The 20,227-nt window shown below is 52.6% G+C and overlaps 1 protein-coding gene across 1 annotated transcript in view; it reads right to left on the reverse strand.

The window, feature by feature from the left end:
* LOC308463175 (coronin-7-like) overlaps window positions 1-19,646 on the reverse strand; it is a 93,815-nt gene extending 74,169 nt beyond the window's left edge. The window contains exons 1-7 of the mRNA XM_080981349.1: window positions 19,104-19,646; window positions 15,079-15,175; window positions 11,720-11,794; window positions 9,820-9,890; window positions 8,691-8,874; window positions 5,960-6,036; window positions 3,244-3,294 (exon numbers count right to left, since the gene is read on the reverse strand). Of these exons, the coding sequence (XP_080837475.1) occupies window positions 3,244-3,294; window positions 5,960-6,036; window positions 8,691-8,874; window positions 9,820-9,890; window positions 11,720-11,794; window positions 15,079-15,175; window positions 19,104-19,295 (747 nt within the window). The 5' untranslated portion in view covers window positions 19,296-19,646. The remainder of the gene's footprint in view (window positions 1-3,243; window positions 3,295-5,959; window positions 6,037-8,690; window positions 8,875-9,819; window positions 9,891-11,719; window positions 11,795-15,078; window positions 15,176-19,103) is intronic.
* Window positions 19,647-20,227: the final 581 nt, after the last annotated feature.

Here is a 20,227-nt window from a genome sequence, read left to right on the forward strand (position 1 = left end):
GCTTGAAAACCGAAGTTCCACTGTATTGTAATTTAAAGAATTGTGCCATTGGGCTGGAATGAATAGTCAGGGTGACGGTATAGTCTCCTGATCATGTAATTAAAAAAAACAACAACCCTATCCAAAAGAAAAGTCTCTGCCCATGGAGGGTCACACAAGGGAGGTCTCTAGGTCTACTTGGGCCCCCAACTCATTCTTTTGCAGGCCCCGGAAACCATAGCCCAGCAAGAACGCTGAGCATGCGGGAAACCAAGACCGAGGGGTTGGCACATGTTGCATGTTCAGTCCCTTCTAGGTGCCTGGATTCATATCCAGACCAGGCCGTAGAGTGGAACTGGCCTTGGCACAAGACCTCCAGGTGTTGTGGGGCTCCATCTGGCCAGTTCCCCTCAACACGGCGAGTTGACAGGGTTACTGGGAGTCATGGTTCAGCAAATGTCTGGGTTGCACCAGGCAGAGCGAAATCACTGCAAAGCCCAGTTCACACATCTCAGCAGCCGGAAACCCTGGCGCCTGAGGCCAAATAACGCCCCCCCCAGCCCCCTTCAGATTTCCAAGGAAACTGCCCGAGAGCTGGAAGAGAAGGAAGAGGGTGCAGCCGTTCAAAGGCAGCTGCAGAAAGCGAGGAGGCAAAGTCTAGGGAGGGAGCATTCAGCCACATCAGCATTGGCAAGAGGGGGAAAGAAACAATTGCCTTACACACACAAACACACCAAAGCCGCAGCCTGCAGCTCTGGGTCACAGCCTCCCGGAGAACTTCAAAAGCTGCCCTATAAGCAAGACATTGTGCCAGAATCTCCTTCCCAGACTTTTGCTCACTTCCTCCGCCTCCTTCCAGACACAGATTCCTCCACCTCCACAAGTAACAACTCAGAGTGTACGTCACCTTCTCTCTCTCTCTCTCTCTCTCTTTCTCTCTCTCTCTCTCTCTCTCTCTCTCTCACACACACACACACACACACACACAAACACACAACACAGCCTCTTGAACCCCGTGGGCAGCCCAGATGGCCAAGTGCAAGACTCACAGGGCAGAGGAACAGGGATCAGTTTCTCTCCTTCCACAGCTGGGCCAGGGGCCCCACTGGGCTCCCAAGGGCCCCAGAAACAAAGGCTGGGCCCCTGCTGCTCTCTGTGGCTCTTCCAGGACTGGCTCCCCCCCCCAAAGTCAACAGTGGGCTCTGCAGCCCCACAGGTGCCACTTCCACAACAGCCCGTTTCTACAGAGTGGGGCCATCCCAGCAGGGATGCAACACAAGGGCCCCAATCCTTGCTGCCAGCAGCTGCACAAGCACTGGTGTTGGGGCACCCTGACACTGTCCCCCGCAGGGGGCCAAGGAACGGGGAGCCGGAGCTCCTGCAGGGACCCTCTGCCTTGGGCCCCCATCCTTCTCCCTGCTCAGCCTCCCCGCGGCTTCCTCATTTCAGGACGGAGGAGCAGCGATTCGGAGGGGGTGGGGAGGGTGAGAAGAGAAGCGGAAGCCCTGAGGCCGCCCCGCTGCTCCGCTGGGGAGCAGGAGCCTGAGAGCGCCGGCCGCACGCTGCTATAAATAGGCCTTCCCAAAACCTAGGCCAGCTCCCTTCCAGAGCTTCCCACGGCCTTCTTGGGAAGAGGGAAGGCTGAGGACGTCCCACCAAGCGGGAAGGACACTTGGCTGCCGAGGGTGGGAGCCAGGTACCCCCGAGGTGACCTCTGCGGGAGGGAAGTGGGGGGTTGGGAGAGGGAGAATGAACGCCCCCCCAGAGCCTCCCTCCCCCAAAACAATCCCACAGCTGGATCTGGAGCATGAGAGGTGCGCACAGCTGGCTCCCACGCAGAGGGGAAGGGGTGGGCAAAGGGGAGCTCTTCCTCTTCCTCCTCCTCCACCTTCCCAGGAGCCACGCCAGGTAAGAGAGATGCAGAGCGGAGCAGACATGGCTCGCTCTGGGGCAGCCCCCCAAGGTGTGGGGGGGTTGGCACATTCAGAGGAGAAGGGGGCACAGAAGCAAAACACCAGCAGCAGCCGCCAGCGCAAGTCAAGCCAGGAGGACCCATTGAGACGGACGGGGAAATCAGGCAGGGGACAAAGTCTGCGCCAAGACAGCCCCTTTCCAGGATGACAAAGAGCCGCAAAGGGCAGCAGATTGTTTTGAAAGGAAAAGTTTGCTGAATGCGGAAGATCAGCAGGGCAGGGCACAGGCCAAGCCCCTCTTGCTAAGACACTGCTTTCCTAAATAATAATAATAATAATAATAATAATAATAATAATAATAATAAATAACAAATTCTATTTATACCTCGCCCTCCCCAGCCAAGACCGGGCTCAGGGTGGCTAACACCCGATATAAAAACAAATTGATTGAAATACAACTTAAAAAATGAGATTAAAATACAACATTAAAACATTAAAATACAGCCTCATTTCAATGGAAACTCAAATAAAAAACTTTTTGGGGGATGAAAACGTCAAGTCTTCACCAAGGCTAACTATCCAGACTGGTCCTACATGGGCCAGAAAAAAGCCAGGGAAGTCCCCAAATTATATGAACTAAAATAAATTTTAAAATGTGTTTTGTTTTTGACGTGGGCATCCAGACATCCAACTGGAGGCTGACATGGGGCAGGAGAGGAAGTGTTTTGCCACTTGACTCTGAGGAACTGGCCCAGGCTGGCAGCCACAGGGAACACCAGCCCTTCCTGTGACTGGCCTGGCACCAACCTTGCTGTCTGCCCTTTGGGCGGTCCCGCGCCTGTGAAATTAGGGCCCCTCCAATGGAAAGAGAGGGTCCATGAATTTGTGTAGTGATTTTTTAAAGCCAAGTTGGTGGACATCCTTGCTTCCTGCCGGGGTGAGTTCCACAGTTTAACTCTGCGCTGTATCAAGGACTTCCCTCCCAGAGCTTTGTCAAAGCAATAAGGGGCATTTGAGGGCTCAGTGTGGGTGCCTCCACATATGAATCGATGCCGATGGAGCGGGGGTCCAAAACATTTGGAGGGCACCTGGTTGGCAAAGGCTGGGCTAGCCACACTGCCACTGTGGCTCTCACTAGCCCAACGCCAGATAACAGACCAGCCGCCTGGCATTTTCTCAAGTTGACGCTGTGAGCTGTTAAGAGGGGCAGGAATCCTGGGGTCCTGGCACCCAAGGAAGTTGCTCTGGAGGAAGAACAACCAGCTTTAGACAGGGTGTCTCCGCACAACCCAGCCCTGGCAGTGCCCTCTCCCCAACCCCACCCTGCCCCCAACCAAAGAGGCCCAGATACCTGGCAAGCCGTAGGTTTGGCACGTGGGTCAAAGATCCGCAGCTTTTTATCCTGAGGACAGAGAAGAAAGGGAGGTCATGAGGGACTCTGTGTTTGCCACAAACACAGCAGCCCATTCTCAATTTAGTCAGACGCTATATGTAGAACTATGATGCTTAAGTGTCCACAGTATCCTTGCAAGAGAGGATGGAGAGGAAGGCAGAACTTAGCCATGATCCAGTGACCTCCTGGCACCCCGACTTGGTACAGTGGGTACCAGCCGAAGCATAAATAAAAGGTATAATCAACAGTAGCCTGGTTCGCACACTTTGCTAAACCATGGTTTGTTAAGCTCAACAAACTCTGGTTTGTTTGTCCAAACACACAACGGCCATCAGCTATAGGCTTGCCATACGTCAGGAAAATTCATGACATGACCTGGTTTTGGGGTGCAAAAATGGCGTTGGGGGGGATTTTGCTGAATCGGCAAAATGTCAGGGAAAACCTGGGTGTATGGCAATGCGATGGAAAAAGCAGCAGAAACAGCTCAAAAAGCTTAAAATCACTTTTTTGGGGTTAGGTTTCTCCTAAAAAGCTGGACAATTTGGGTTTGTTTCAAAAAAAAAAAATGCTCAACAATTTTGGTGATCTCCTTAAAAAAGCTCACCAATTTTGCAGGTGTCAGGAATATGGCAAGCCTAATCAACTCTGGTCAGCTGACCACCAGCAGACCAGAATGTGAAACCATAGTTTGAAGCTGACTTAGGAATCTCTGCTTGCGTAAATGCTCGGAAACACATTCTCTGGCTTAATTCTGGTTTGCTTCAGTGCCCAGCCCTCAGTGCTTGCCGGTCTACAGAGGCAAAAGCCCCCAAAACGCCAGAAAAACCAGAACCTTAAGTGAAACTACACATGGTCCCTTTGCTCATCTGCAAGACTGGTTCTGGTTAGGCATTCCTAAACACACCTGGAAAAGGTTGCAGAGCTTCCTAGGCAATGGTTTCTATGCTAGCAGATACCACAATGCTTGCCGCAGTGGATCATGCAGGTTACTATTAGTAGATAAAGCCTTGAACAACTTGGGACCAGTTTATCTACAGTATTCCCTTAGTCCACATGCGCCCCCTCCAGGTGGTGGGATGGGCACAGATCTACTAGACGTGCCACCTTTGTAAGAACCGAGTCGTTCCATGTGGCAGCACCTACACTTTGGAACTCCCTGCCTCTCGATACCAAGCCCAGGCCTTCACTGTACTCTTTTCGGTGCGTGCTGAAAACAGGAGGGCCTGCAAGCCGACCCGGATCACAGAACAGCCCCACCCCCTGCAATGCTGGATGCTCAGAAAGTTGAGGCGAATTTTAATCCGCTTTCGTCTTTTTAACTTTTCGTATGTTCTAAAGTACAGCTGTGGATTTTTCTCAATTTCATCGTTTCATCTCTCTGCAAACCACTTTGGGTTTATTTTGTTTTGTTTTGCAATCAAAGCATAGATTTTATGAAATAAAGACATTTGAGGAGGTGCTCTTCGTTTTGTTTCCAGGCTGAGAGAAGCCAGCGGCCAGATCGCAGCCACAGGCTTTTCAATGCGCCTTTTTGCACCAAGCGTGAGTCCTTGGGAGGCGCATTATGTGCGCGTGTTGCGCCACCCAGTGGTCCCTTGTGGTGTAGGCCATTTAAAGCGGTATCGCCTTAAGCAGTTCTGGCTTCTTCCCCCAAAGAATCCTGGGAACGGTAGTCTCTTAAAGGGTGCTGAGAGTTGTTAGGAGACCCGTTCCCTTTGCAGAGCTACGACTCTCAGACTGGTTTAACAACCAATCCCTCTTCCCAGGCAACTCTAGGAACTGTAGCTCTGTGAGGGGAACAGGAGTTTCCTAACAACTCTCAGATCCTTAAAAAAACTACAGTTCCCAGGATTCTGGGGGTGGGGGGAGAGCCATGGTTGCCTAAAGTGGCATGATAAGGTAAAGGTAAAGGGACCATTAGGTCCAGTCGCGGACAACTCTGGGGTTGCGGCGCTCGTCTCGCTTTATTGGCCGAGGGAGCCGGCGTACAGCTTCCGGGTCATGTGGCCAGCAGGACTAAGCTGCTTCTGGAGAACCAGAGCAGCACATGGAAACACCGTTTACCTTCCTGCCAGAGTGGTACCTATTGATCTACTTGCACTCTGACATGCTTTCGAACTGCTAGGTTGGCAGGAGCTGGGACCGAGCAACGGGAGCTCACCCCGTCACGGGGATTCGAACCGCCGACCTTCTGATCGGCAAGCCCAAGGCTCTGTGGTTTAACCCACAGCGCCGTGTTACTGCTTGTTTATTTACTAAATTTATAGCCCTCCCCAGGTCATCCTCACAACAGCCCTGCAAGGTAGGCTCAGCGGAGAGATGGTGACTTGGCCCAGAGCCACCCAGGGAGTGGACTCTCCCACTGTGCCACACTCTATAGGGCAGGAGCAAAGAGGGCGCAAAACAGCACAGAGATCTGTGGAAGCAGCGGAGTCCCTTTTGCTGGCTCCCCTTATTTCTTCCAGCTGCTCCTTCCGGCCACAGACCTTTCTTGGTCAGAAGCAGCAGCAGCAAGATGCCTGGCATCGCAGCAGGAGCAAAGTGGGTCACGGTGCAGTGGCTGGAGCCCGAGGAGGATCACTTGACCGCCACCCGCTGACCTGAAGGGCAGCTTCACACACATACACACACACACACCGGCCCCTTGAGCCCCAGCACCTGGTCTACCACGCACCTTGCAGGACGTGCCCAGCAGACAGCCATCAGGTTTCCAAGCCAAACTCTGGACCTGGTCATCGTGAGGCTCCAGCTCTGCAGGGAAAGATAAGAGATGAGATAAAGTTCCTGGCAGGCGCCACTCGTAGTGCAACCTGATCGCCCGGCCGGAGAGCGGGCAGAATAACAGGGCAGCAAAGTGTAATGCGACCGGCACCCACAGATGATGCTTCCAGGAGGCTGAGGAAGACACAGGACATCACTGCCCTCCCCAACATCTTTTGCTGCTGTCAGCCTCCTCTGGAGTAATAATAAATAATAATAATTTTTTATTTATACCCCGCCCTTCCTGGTTCAGAAAACCGGGCTCAGGGCGGCAAACAACAAATTTAAAACACTTAATTGATGCAACAAAAAACAGCATAAAATGCTGTTTTGCAATAAAGAATTGTTTTAATAAAAATTATTATTATTATTAGCATGTTTCAGTTAGTCAGACAGAGGGCCTTCTCAGTAGTGGCACCCGCCCTGTGGAACGCCCTCCCTTCAGATGTGAAGGAAATAAGCAGCTATCTTAACTTTAAAAGACATCTGAAGGCAGCCCTGTTTAGGGAAGTTTTTAATATTTAGTGCTGTATTGTTTTTAACACTCGATTGGGGGAAACTCAGCCAGATGGGTGGGGTATAAATAAACTATTATTATTATTATTATTATTATTATTATTATTATTATTATCCAGTCAGAGGCCATCTCCTCCTGTGGGATCCTTTTCTGTCCTGAGGGAAATCATCTGGCTCCCAGGACTGCAAGGAGAGGAGGACAAGGCTTTGCATTGTGCTGAGAAGGAGGAATTGCTACTCAGGAACAGTAATTCCACCCCAGAGTGGAGGCTGCCTCCGCTTGGAGCTTGCAGACCTTGTGGCCGGTTGCTAGGCAACAGGGCCTCCTTGCGGTTCCAGTTTCCTGTTCACACAACATTCCTGGCCTGGGGCGACAAACACCGCCTGTCCCTTCCTCCCAGCATCTCACCGGAAATGCAAATCTGGTTCCTGCCAGCTGTTTTGGAACTACAACTCCCACCAGCCCCAACCAGGGGTTGCTGAGGCTGATGGGAGTTGTAGTTCCAAACAGCTGGAAGGCAACCGTTGGGAAAGGCATGTCCTTGACCTCTTCCCCCAACATCTGTTTGCTCAGAGAAACAGAGGGGAAGGGGTGGGGGCACAAGGGGCTTTTAACCCCACCCCAGAGCTCCCTGTGACACCCCATACCACCCCCTTTTGCCAGGGAAGCAAAGGGCAGTGCTCAGCTAGCCTGCCACGATGCACCTGTAGCTCCCTTTACCTTTATTCTGCTTCCAAGCAGAGTTAGAAGGGACCTCCAGAGGTCATCAGGCCCAACCCCCCGGCAATCCCTGACAGAATATTCAGAATAAATTCCAAATATTTAGCAGAAGACTCATTGGGAAGCGCAGAGTGCCCCTCTTCAGCTGAAAGAGACCAGTGGGAGCGGGTGCGAAAGGCGGCCTGAGGCAACCCCAGAGAGCCACCACTGCCAGCTTGGGTGGGAAGTCTTGGGCTAGAGGGGCAAACAGTCCGAGTTGGCGCAAAGTAGCTGATGGAGACAAGCCGTCTCGGGCAGAGGGGGGAACTCGGGCCATTTCCCCTCCTGCCCTTCCCAGCCCCGTTATAGGAATTCTAAGGTTTTATATATATATATAGAACGTTCATAAATGTAAAAAGCAAACACATACGTCAGAATATAAACCACGTTTCTGAAATAGTACAGGAGAACAATCCTGAAGCCATTTTGACTCTCCCAAATTGACCTCAAATATTTCTCTGCAAGGAGGAAGGAAATGGGAAAAGCTTTCCAATGGTCTTTGGACAGTAGGGGCTGCTTACACCTCCCTGTAAATACAGTCTGACAAGTATCTGTTAAGTTGAGCAAAGTTATCAATATGTGCAAGAGATTCAGGAACTAAGTATCTTTCAAATCAGAACCAGTGAAGGTCCTGTGTGAGTACCTGGAGGCAGCTGAAGGATGGATGGCAGCTAACAGATTGAGGTTGAATCCTGACAAGGCAAAAGTACTGTATTTTTCGCTCTATAAGACACATTTTCCCCTCCAAAAACTAAGGGGAAATGTGTGTGCGTCTTATGGAGCGAATTCAGGCTCCATGGCTTCAGCGATAGCAATGCAAAGCCTCCGAAGTGCAGTGGGAGCGCTCCCCCCGTGCTCCGGAGGCTTCGGGTTCCTTTCGCTGAAGCCTGGAGAGCAAGAGGGGTCGGTGCGCACTGACCTCTCTCGCTCTCCTGGCTTCATCAGAGAGGGAGAGCTGCGCAGCGCCCCTTCAGCGAAGCGGGAGGAGAAATGGAAGGGGCTCCGTTTCTCCTGCCGCTTCGCTGAAGGGGCGCTGCGCAGAGAGGGGGAGGTATTTTTTTCCCTTGTTCTCACCTTCTAAAACAAGGCGCGTCCTATGGTCGGGTGCGTCCTATAGAGCGGAAAATACGGTACTGTTTTGGGGGGACAGGGGACAGGCAGGTGTGGAGGACTCCCTGGTCCTGAATGGGGCAACCGTGCCCCTGAAGGACCAGGTGCGCAGCCTGGGAGTCATTTTGGATTCACAGCTGTCCATGGAGGGAACCTACATAAGGACTCCATACAGGATCCTGGGTACCCCATAAGGGGAAAAGGAGCAGTTTTTCTTATAACACCCCCAACCTGAAACACCCCCCACCGCGAAGCTCACCTGCCAGGGTCTGCCGATGCCCCACATCCCAAACCTTCACTGCCTTCTGGGCCCCACTGGCCAGGATGCTGTCTGCCGTGGGGTGGAAGAGGAGAAGGTCTACCGGTCGGCCCTCCGGCCCCAGGGCAATGTGAGGGGAAGATGAGAGGTCCTGGCCAGAGTCCAGGAGGCGCCACACCTTCACCTGCAGAGAAAGAAGCCGGGAGCAAAGGTCCGTGCGTCACCCTGGGAGAAGATGAACCCCAACCCACAAGGGGGGGACAGCAAAGTGGGGGAACCACAGCAAAACCAAGCAGACCCCTCCAGTCAAGGGATGGAGAAAAGAAATGCCCCATCTTCACTTATAAAGTGGTATTAATACTCCTCTAAAAAGTGATGGCTTGAATCAGTGCCGGATTTACGTATAAGCTGAACAAGCTATAGCTTCGGGCCCCACTCTCTTGGGGGGCCTCAAAAAAACTTAAGGGAAAATAAAAACTGGATGTACATTTCCAAAATATAAGATAAAAAAGAAATAAAATAAAACCTACATATAGCAACAGTGTTTTGTGTTGTGTAGGCTCCTGTGAATTACCATCTAGCATATATTCAACACAAAAAAACAGCGGCAATTTGTTGTTGACAAAGGACAGCTGGACATAAAAAGGGCCCCATTACTTTCAGCAGCTTAGGGCCTCACCAAACCTAAATCCGCCCCTGGCTTGGATCCTGGGAACTTTAGTTTGTTATGGTTTCTGGGCATTGTTAGGAGGCTCCCATCATGGCGCTACAATTCCCAGAGTGGTTTAACAGTCAATCGTGTGTCCCAAGGAACTTTATATTTAATAAAACGGTAATAATAACACCTCGAGATGTTTTTACTGGCACCTGACTCCATGCATTCATTTTCTGGGGAAGGGGAGGGGTCCTACTGTGGGAATTGCACCAAGGTCACCTTAATCCAGACTTGTGTGCCCCCCCTCCAGGCCCACAGCCCTCTCCAGAAGCAGCAGCAATGGGGCAAACGTCTTGGGGGCTATTTCCTCTCTCAGCCCCCCACTCACAGATGGAGCCTGGAGGGTCTCCTCTACAACCTCCCAGGGTCTTGGGGGGGGTCTGCCAAAGGAGGACCCCTTCACTGAGCACTCACCACTTCATCAGCTGAACATGTGGCCAAGAGCTGCTCGTCAAAGGGAGAGAAGTCAAAATCTGTCACCACATCTGGGCAAGAGAAAGAGAAAGAGAGAGAGAGAGAGAGAGAGAGAGAGAGAGAGAGAGAGAAAGAGAGATCATGTTTCTTCTTTGCATATTGTTAACTATTTTCAAAATAGCATCTAGGTACAGAATAAGAAAAAAGGTCTTCAGTAGTACAGATGTTGCGTCAGCAACCTTGCAAAGGTTGATGAATGCAATACATCAAGTAACAACACACAACAAAATGTATTTGGGGGGCTATTTGGTCGCGGGTGGCGCTGTGCGTTAAACCACAGAGCCTAGGGCTTGCCGATCAGAGGGTCGGCGATTCGAATCCCCGCAATGGGGTGAGCTCCCGTTGCTCGGTCCCTGCTCCTGCCAACCTAGCAGTTCAAAAGCACGTCAAAGTGCAAGTAGATAAATAGGTACCACTCCGGCGGGAAGTTAAACGGTGTTTCCGTGCGCTGCTCTGGTTCGCCAGAAGTGGCTTAGTCATGCTGGCCACATAACCCGGAAGCTGTACCCTGACCATTAGGTCCAGTCGCGGATGACTCTGGGGTTGCGGCACTCATCTCGCTTTATTGGCCAAGGGAGATTTACAGATAAACATGTGGCACATATTTGGGAAAACAAAAGGCTCTGGATTAAACCCTACACAAATCTGGAGTCCCTAAAACAGCTGGATGATGCCCTTTACACCTCCTTCTGGCAACTCCTGCAACCAAGAGTCTTGCTCTGCTTTCCTTTGGACCACAGCAGTGAAGCCGGGAGCAGGGCCTTGTCGTCTAGGCAGCCCAGGACCTCCAGACACACTGCCCAGGGTCACACCCCAGAGATGCAAGCATAATTTTACTTCTCTCAATATTTAATTTTTAAAAAACATTTTATTCCGATGTTTTGAGCTGTTCTCATTTTTACCTGTAAGCCAACTGTCAGGGGGAAAGGTGGGGTATAAAATAAGAATAAATAATAATAATAGTAACCAATTCCATCTCGAGGGCAAGTGGTGTTGGGGGGGTGGACCTGGCACAGAAATCGGCCGCCTGGCTGAGGCATCTGGCCTACCCGGGAAAAGTAGGTCGCTGCGTCATTTTCCGTTTCCACAGGCCTGCAGCAGATGCAAGCCGGCAGCGGGAGACTCGTGCCAGCTGCCTCGGGAGAGCAGGGCTCATCCTGCGCCCAGGCAGGCAGGCAGGCAGGCAGGGACCAAGAGTCTCTTCCCTGCTTGTGCCCCTCTCTTGACGGGGGCTTAACTGGGACTGAACAGTCTCAAAACAACAGCCAGGCTTAAAAGAGGGAATTGGAGAAGCCGGGAACAAGGGGAACCTGGAGACACATGAGCCAGGAGGAGGTGGGGATTTCAGGGCAGGAAATATGAATCTCAGGTGCCTATAAACTGGCAGAATTTACTATATCATTGCAGGGGGCTATGACTCTATGACTTTTGCTGTATTTGTGACGTTCAGCCTGTTCTTTTAGTTGCTGGTTTGCTGATAGCAGATCGTAATTGTTTCACCAAAGTTTCGTTATTTCTATTATATGATTTACGCCTGTGATGTTTTGTCGCTGTTATTTATTAAGCCGCTTTGGGATTCGCGTGAAACGGAAGCGGTGCAGAAATACAGTCAAATCCATTGTATATTTATCATCGCAAGCATAACGTTTGGTAAACTCTTTACGTTTGCTGTAAATCTCCGACGGCACCTTGACGTTTCCGTTTTGTAATGGTGGCGTGAATTTAACGAAGTTTCTGAAAAGGAAGCTGGTGCCTCACCTACCCCCACCTCACCCCATCATCCCACCTAGGCAGGCAGGCAGGCAGGCAGGCTCCAGCCCTGCCCAGGTGCCAAGCTCACCTGAATGGCAGCCCAGCTGTGAAATGACCCTCTGGGATCTCTTCTGGCTCTCCAAGGGCACAAGGCCCAGCACACCTGGAAGGGGAAGGAACGAGACAAGTCACAGGGAGACCAGATACATGCATTGGGGGGGGGGGGCAGATGGGTGCAATACATGAGGGGGGTAGGATTTTCAAACAGGGAACTCTCCCAGTCTTAATGGGAGATATTGAGGCAACAAACATTGCTAGTTTTTTCTATGTAGGGTAAGACTGCAGTAAACTGGGTTTTAACGCATCCCCAATAAACAGAATTTCACTTTTGCTGGCTATTTGCAGATTATTTGCGCTGCAGAGGGCATGCTGGGGAGACCACACATTACAAGGAACGCTAAAATAACTTTTGCTAGGTTTGCATAACAAAAACAAAAACTCCTTTTACAAAATATCCGTAAGCATGACCCAACCATCCACCAGGGTACTGAGACATCTAGGTGCTGCTCTTTATATACTATACCCAACAGCTTAATTAACATAACTTAACAGCACCTGCTATACTGCTTCACAGCTGTAAAACTAGGTCATGTTATTTGCTCTGGCCTTTAAATAAATACACATCTTGTGGAACAATAATGAACCTTCAAATTTAAAGAGAACATTCAACACCTTTTAGTTCTTTTTCGGTTTCACTAATAACCTTTGGCATGATACCAGAACAGGCTTCCTCCACCTCAGCCCTCCAGATGTTTTGAGACTACAATTCCCATCATCCCTGACCACTGGCCCTGCTAGCTAGGGATCATGGGAGTTGTAGGCCAAAAACATCTGGGGGGCCGAGGTTGAGGAAGCCCGTGCTAGAAGCTGCACAAATGTCCTGCAGGAAACAGCCCCCGTCACCAGAAACAAAGTCATTGTATGGGACAGAACCGGGAAGATTTAAGGCACGTCCATGGGGAAGTTGTCCAACCCGATGTTCTAGAGATACACACACACACACACACACACACACACTGTGTTGGCACATTGCAACTCACAGGGAACTTAGCTAGACTCCCGTCTTGTTCATCTCGGTAAGGCATGTGGCTATATCTGTGTCAACACAACAGTATCAACAGTGTAAAGCAGTGGCCAGCAAACTTTTTCAGCAGGGGGCCTGTCTACTGTCCCTCAGACCTTGTGGGGGGCCGGACTATATTTGGGGGTGGAATATGAACGAATTCCTATGCCCCACAAATAACCCAGATATGCATTTTAAATAAAAGGACACATTCGACTCATGTAAAAACACGCTGATTCCCGGACCATCCGCGGGCCAGACTGAGAAGGCGATTGGGCCGCATCTGGCCCCCGGGCCTTAGGTTGCCTACCCATGGTGTAAAGCTATGTATTGTGTTTACACTTAATTTTCTTTCTCGCACATATTCTGTAAACCGCCCTGAGACGCCCAGGTATAGGGCAGTACAGTGGTACCTCGGTTTACAGACTTAATCAGTTCCAGAAGTCTGTTCTTAAACCGAAACTGTTCTTAAACTGAGGCACGCTTTCCCTAATGAGGCCTCCCGCTGCCAGTGCCCTTCCACTGTTCAGCTTCCGTTCTTAGACTGAGATAAAGTTTGCAAACCGGGACACTACTTCCGGTTTTGTGGAGTTTGTAAACCGAATTGTTTGTAAACAGGGCTGTTCTTAAACCAGGGTACCACTTTATATTAATATTAATAATAATAATAATAATAATAATAATAATAATAATAATAATACAAACTCAAGATATATAATCTAATTGCCAATTGGCACCTTAGGCCTAGGTGTTAGTGGTTGCTTCTTTACTTCTTTGTATTTTAAAGAACAAATCTCAAAGTGGTTTACAACACATTAGAACATCAAATCAAACAATCCAAAATAAAACAAGGTAAATATTTCAGATCCTTCTCTAAGTGACATTTTGCTTTCCCTAGCTGCCAACCTGGCATGCGGAGATCTCCATGTGGTTGCAGCGGGACCCACAGCAGTCGCAAAACGCGCCCGGTTCATTTCTAACACCGCAGGCAGCCCCTTGCGGGGCTGAAGGAGCCCACAAACGGCACTGCGGACCCTGTCCCAGAAGGGACCTTTGGATTCTGCGCAGCCAGTGCCTAGAAGGGGCGTCCAGCCCCAGGTAACAGGGTGACAGGTGGTGCTAGGGAGAGCCTTTCTTCAGCAAGAGGGCTGCATTCCCTTAAGGACAGACTTCTGAGGGCCACACGCCAAGGGCAGGTGAGGCCGGAGGCCAAAGAGGGCAGAGCCAGTGCATTTTTTCTAAAAAAAATGTTTAGGGGTACTCTCATTTTCCTACTCATACAGTGGTACCTCGGGTTACATTCGCTTCAGGTTACAGACTCCACTAACCCAGAAATTGTTCTTCAGGTTAAGAACTTTGCTTCAGGATGAGAACAGAAATTGTGCTCCAGTGGCACGGCAGCAGCAGGAGGTCCCCTTAGCTAAAGTGGTGCTTCAGGTTGAGAACAGTTTCAGGTTAAGTATGGACCTCCGGAACGAATTAAGTACTTAACCCGAGGTACCACTGTATTGAAATACTGCCCCTCAATGAGGCCAAACTTAGATTCACAAAATGTTTAGGGGTATGCGTACCCCTAGGGGGAAAAGCACTGGGCAAAGCAACTGGTGCAAATCAGACCTGTGTGTAACTTCTGGCTGCAGAGAAAACCAGAGGTTTCTACACCCCTGCTGCCCCCAGGCAAGGAAGAGGAACTTTCTCAATTCAGGGATGTGTTCTTGGGGGTTGGGGCTACAGCAGGGCTGGCAAGGGAGGTGCCATGAGCTCCAGAATGAGAGGCCGGCAAGGCTGCATTCAGCACCCCTGAAATGAGGTTCCGCACCCCTGCCTTACAACGGTGCCCAGCCCAGGTGAGTCTCCTTGGGACAAGCGTTCTCCAACCCCTGCCCCTCAGGTGAAGGGGGCAGGCATCTCCCCTGCTCTTCCAAAGAGTTTCTAAGGCCTGGAGAAGACAGGAGGTGCAAGCAGGAAGCTTTGGGAGAGGGTAGGGCATGAAGGGAAGCCCAAGCCCACCAGCAGTGGCAGGAAGCAGGAATGGCAAGGTCCCACACCCATCCCTTCCTCCTCTTCTTCCTCCTTTTCACGAGCCTCCTGGGGATGCCTCATCCCCAGGCAACTGGAACTCCCAAGGAGTTTCCCATCCTCGTGCAACTGGGACTCTCCCTGCTGCCAGGTGCCAGTTCCCAACAGTTCCCACATGCCTGCACAGGTTGGCGCAACCTCTCTGCCAGGTCAAAGTGCACCGTGCAAGTGTGCCCCACGGAGAGTAGCGGAGCCACCCACTGCAGGGCAGGGCAGGGCAGGGCCTGGCCTCACCCACAGTTTACCTGCCGAGTCTGTGTGGAAGGCGATCCAGCGGCTGCCAGCCTTGATGTGGTTCACTGAAGCAGCCGGGAAGCCGGCTCGGAGGTCTCCAATCCAGGCCTGCAACACAGGAGAGAGAGAAGGCCCAGCTGAAGGGAGGGGGAGAGCCATTCCCTGCCCCACAGCTCAGCGAGGAAAGGGAACCACCTGCAGCTTTGCCACATCCTTCTCCCCCAAACCAAAGCTGGGGGAAAGAGAGGGAAAGAGACACTGCAGCTTCCTCTCTCGTTCCTGCAGAGCAGCAGGGATCTTCTTGCAGAGACTGAGGAGGAGAAGCATCTGCACCCCAAGCCCAGGGGACAGAGAGGGGTCCTGCGCCCGTCCCAAATCAAAGACCCAAAGGAGCATCTCCACTCCCATCGTTCTGCCCAGACACTGAGGTCCAGCTCCTAGGGCCTTCTGGCACTTCCCTCCCTGAGAGTAGTGAGGCTACAGGGAACCAGGCAGAGGGCCTTCTCGGTGGTAGCACCCACCCTGTGGAACGCCCTCCCATCAGATGTCATGGAAATGAACAACTATCTGACTTTTAGAAGACATCTGAAGGCAGTCCTGCTTAGGGAAGCTTTTAATGTTTGATGTTTTATCGTGTTTTTAATATTCTGTTGGGGGCCGCGCAGAGTGGCTGGGGAAACACAGCCAGATGGGCATGGTATAAATATATTATTATTATTATTATTATTATTATTATTATTATTATTATTACTACAAAGCAGAGGGCCGGCCACCACAGGGAAGTAGAGGAAAGACTGTGAGCTTTTGCAAAGGGGTTGCCAACTATTACCGGGCACCCAAAAGTGGAAAGGACATGCCCAATGGAGCAAGGCACCTCCCCATGCGCCTAGCGCAATCTGTGACTCCTTCTGTCCTTAGCCCAGCCAGGAAGAGAGCCAGTGTGTACATTCCAACACAGTGTGCAGTGTGCCACCCATTTTTGGAGGATGGATGGGGCTAACAGGTTGAGGATGAATCCTGACAAGACAGAATTACTGCTTTGGGGGGACAGAGGGTGGGCAGGTGTGGGGGACTCCCTGGTCCTGAATGGGGTAACTGTGCCCCTGAAGGACCAGGTGCGCAGCCTGGGAGTCATTCTGGACTCACTGCTGTCCATGGAGGTGCAGATCAGTTCTGTGTCCAGGGCAGCTGTCTACCAGCTCCATCTGGTACACAGGCTGAGACCCTCCCTGTCCGCGCACTGTCTCTCCAGAGTGGTGCATGCTCTGGTTATCTCCCGCTTGGACTACTGCAATGCGCTCTAAGTGGGGCTACCTTTGAAGGTGACTCGGAAACTACAACTAATCCAGAATGCAGCAGCTGGACTGGTGACTGGGAGTGGCCGCCAAGACCAGTCCTGAAAGACCTACATTGGCTCCCAGTACGTTTCCGTGCACAATTCAAATTGTTGGTGCTGACCTTGAAAGCCCTAAACGGCCTCGGCACAGTATACCTGAAGGAGTGTCTCCACCCCCATCGTTCTGCCCGGACACTGAGGTCCAGCTCCGAGGGCCTTCTGGCGGTTCCCTCCCTAAGAGAAGTGAAGCTACAAGGAACCATGGAGAGGACCTTTTTGGTGGTGGCACCCACCCTGTAGAACAGCCTCCCATCAGATGTCAAGGAAATAAACAACTATCTGACTTTTAGAAGACATCTGAAGGTAGCCCTCCCTCCCTCCCTCCCCTTTGCCTGTGGTCTCCTTCACCCCAAACCGCACGGAAGGAAGACAAACCACCAGGCAACAGAGTTCCCAGCCCTTCTTCTTCTTCCCTCCACACCCCTCCCTGCAGCTCCCTGGTGGATGGTGCTCCAGGCAGATGCTCAACAGGGAGGACTAAAGCCTTACATTATATGTTCCTAGAGCAGAGGGGAACCAAGTCAAGGTTGACGTGTGCGCAGCTTCTGTGGCCAAATTCCAAAGCCTCAAACCCTGACGTGGAAGAATTGTAGCAAACGCAGCTTCTCCCATCACTGGATCTGAACGGTGGGAGAAGCTGCAGCTCCCAGAATTCTCCCTTCCTATGAAGAAAGGACCAGGAAGACCTGCGGGAGCTGCTTGAGAAGGCGCCATGCGCTCCACACCATAGCAACCCTGGGGGGGGGGCCTTCTTCAAGACGAAAAGTGGGTAAAAAAATGACACTGAGATTATGCGCGGGAATTCTCCGCATGCCCCAGCTCTGCCCACCTGCCCTTTGGCGCTCAGTCTCCAGCAGCAGCCCTCGAAAACTGCACAGCGGCAACACAAAGGGAGGCTTGTTGGCTGCCTGGTTTTATTCCGCTTAAAAATAGGCTCTTTCATGCAACTTCTGCTACACACACCAGCAAAGCAGTGCTCACACTTTCAGCAGGCAGAGGAGGTTGCCCAGGCAACAGAAAGCCTGACATTTCCCTGGTTCTGCAATATTATATTATATTATATTAATGATAATAATTACTGCAATCATTGACATTTCAGGGCATTCATCCGATTCTGGCCTTTAGGCCTGAGAAGTCATCCATTCTGCATTGCTGGTGCCACCACACAGGGGGCCCTGCAGAGAGCTCACAGTCCGAACCGCATGAGACGTCACATGCAAGAGGGTCGCTGCTCAGACCCGCAAGAGGGGGCAGAGGGAAGGGGGCAGGGGGCTCAGGCTGCCCCCAAGGCTGTCAGGGGGCTCCCTCCCAAGGCCTGTGTTCTTCACAGCCAGCCACTTTGCTCTGCGCAAACTAAAAAGTGACACAATTTTGGGGGCCTCCTGGACACCCAAACATCTGTCTGGTTTGTGGGTGGTGCCCTGGAGGCCACCCCAAAATGCTTCCCCTTAAGGAGGGGCGCAGCCCAGTGGGAGGACACCTGCTCTGCATGCAGAAGATCCTGGGCTCAGCACCCTGTTGCAGGAACACCACTTCCTATTAAAATAAGCACAGAATTTCGAAGCTGTTTGAGCCTTTCACGTCCACTTTTCCAGCCTCTAAGCTCCTGTCTAAGAGCAGCAGGGGACAGGGAAAGAAGCCCAAGATGACCGCCTGTCTTAGAGACCCCCCTGGACTAGCTGGGCCAAGGCCTGAGGCTCAGGATCCAGACCCCCCCTCCACTCAGGATGAGGGCAAATGGAAACGGGTTGCCCAGGGTCGCCCAAAGCAGATGAGAGAAGGCACAAGGCTGTGGCACTCCCCAGATCGCAGGCAAAGTAGCAGCTTGGGGGGGGGGGGTTCCTGCCCCCCATCCTGCGTTGCAAGGGGTTAGACTAGATGACTCTTGTGGTCCCTTCCATCTGTACAATTCCATGATCTGTGGGACTCTCCGTCCTGGGAGGTTTTGAAGCAGAGGTTGCGTGGCCGTCTGCCACGGATGCTTCCGCTGAGATTCCTGCTTTGCCAGGGGTCGGACTAGATGACCCCGGGGGTCCCTCCCAACTCTACAATTCTATGATGATGATGATGATGATGATGATCATCCCATCGGAGGGAAAGGAGGCGGGGCTTCAGCCCAAGGCAAGCTCCTCCCCCCGCCCCCCGATTCTGCAGGCGCCACCTTCCCCCCTTGGCCCCGAGGAGGAAGCCGGCTGCAAGCCCGGAGAGCAGCTGCGCTGAGCACAGGATGGGGAAGGGAGAGCGGAAGCCGCGGAAGCCGCAAGGCGCGTCTTGTGACCCACGCCCAGAGCGCGGCTGCCGACGCCCCGAAGGCGCCCCACCTCTTCGGCGGCCGCGGCTCCGAAGGGGTTAACCCCGAGGGCGCCCCCGCTGCTGCTGCTGCTGCCGCCGCCCCCCTGGGCAGGGGAAGGAAGGAGTGCCCGGGCGCCCTGGCGCGCGCCGGCTGGTGGGCAGCGGGAGTCCCCGGGGGCGCCCCCGGGCAGAGGGTGCCAATCGGGAGCAGGGCATCCCGGGGGCGGGGAGATCGGGGGCAGCGGAGCCAAGACCCCCACCCCGGAGGCAGGTGCGGGCAGGGAGGGCGCCTGGGGTTGCTCTCCGGGCGGGGATCGGGGCCCTTCCCGTCGGGGCGCCGGCACCCACCTCCTTGCGGGCCACCCTGGCCTCCGCGTGGCGGAACTTGGACACCTTGAAGCGATTCATGCTCAGCCTCCCGCCGCTGCCGCCGCCCGGGCTCCGATCCGAATCGCCGCCAAGCCCCGCCCGGCCGTCCCCGCCTCCTCCGCCGCCGCCTCCTCCTCCTCCTCTGCCGCCGCTCCGGGGACTGAGCACCATCCGGCGCCCAGGAGGAAGGAGGAGCCGGGCGGAGGGGCGCTTTCGCCCGGGAGGCGCCGCGCAGGTACGACGGTGGCGCTTCCACCTGGAAGGTTTGGGGAGAAAATCCTGCCGCCCAGTCCAGCACACGGGGCTCTCGCCCTTCCCACGCGCCCCAGTTTGATCCTGACGACAACCTTGCGAGGTAGGCGAGGCAAAAGAAACCAACCAACAACCCACCCGCCAGAGGATGCCCTGGCGAGCTTTAGAGCTGAGAAGGGATTTGTTTATGAACGGAAAGATTAGGCACCGCCTTTGTGTCCTAGAACCTGATGCTCAATTTTAAAGCCATCATTTAAACAACCATTTCATTTACTTATTAAATTTTAGATACCGCTCTCCCTCTGTGGAACACAGGGTGTCTTTGCAGCAAGAGCAGGGGTCAGCAAGCTTTTTCAGCGGGGGCTGGTCCACTGTCCCTCAGACTGTCCCTTGTGGGGGCCTGGACTATATTTGGGGGGGTGAACGAATTCCTATGCCCCACAAATAACCCAGAGATGCATTTTAAAATCTACTCATGTAAAAACACGCTGATTCCCAGACCATATGCAGGCCAGATTTAGAAGGCGATTGGGCCAGATCCAGCCCCCAGGCCTTAGTTTGCCTACCCATGAGCAAGAGTTTCTTAAGGATCTGAGGTGGGTGGACTGGAATGTCCTCCATTCAAATAGAGGCAAGCCCTGAGGGTGGTGGTCTCCCAGGCTGGCGTGTTGAGCAGGGTGCTTTACGGAAGTGAGTTGTGGGCCACTGACAGCCATCAGCAGCAACTGGCTCAACACTTTCCACATGTGGTGCATCAGGACATCACGTGTGGCAGGACAGAGACTCAAAGAAAGATGTGCTCTCTCAAGCCTCAGCGATGTCCTACCCTGGCTTGGTCATGTCCACAGAAT

The sequence above is a fragment of the Podarcis pityusensis genome (genome assembly GCF_964106645.2).
Source record: "Podarcis pityusensis genome assembly, chromosome: 14".
NCBI classification, from domain to species: Eukaryota; Metazoa; Chordata; class Lepidosauria; order Squamata; family Lacertidae; genus Podarcis; species Podarcis pityusensis.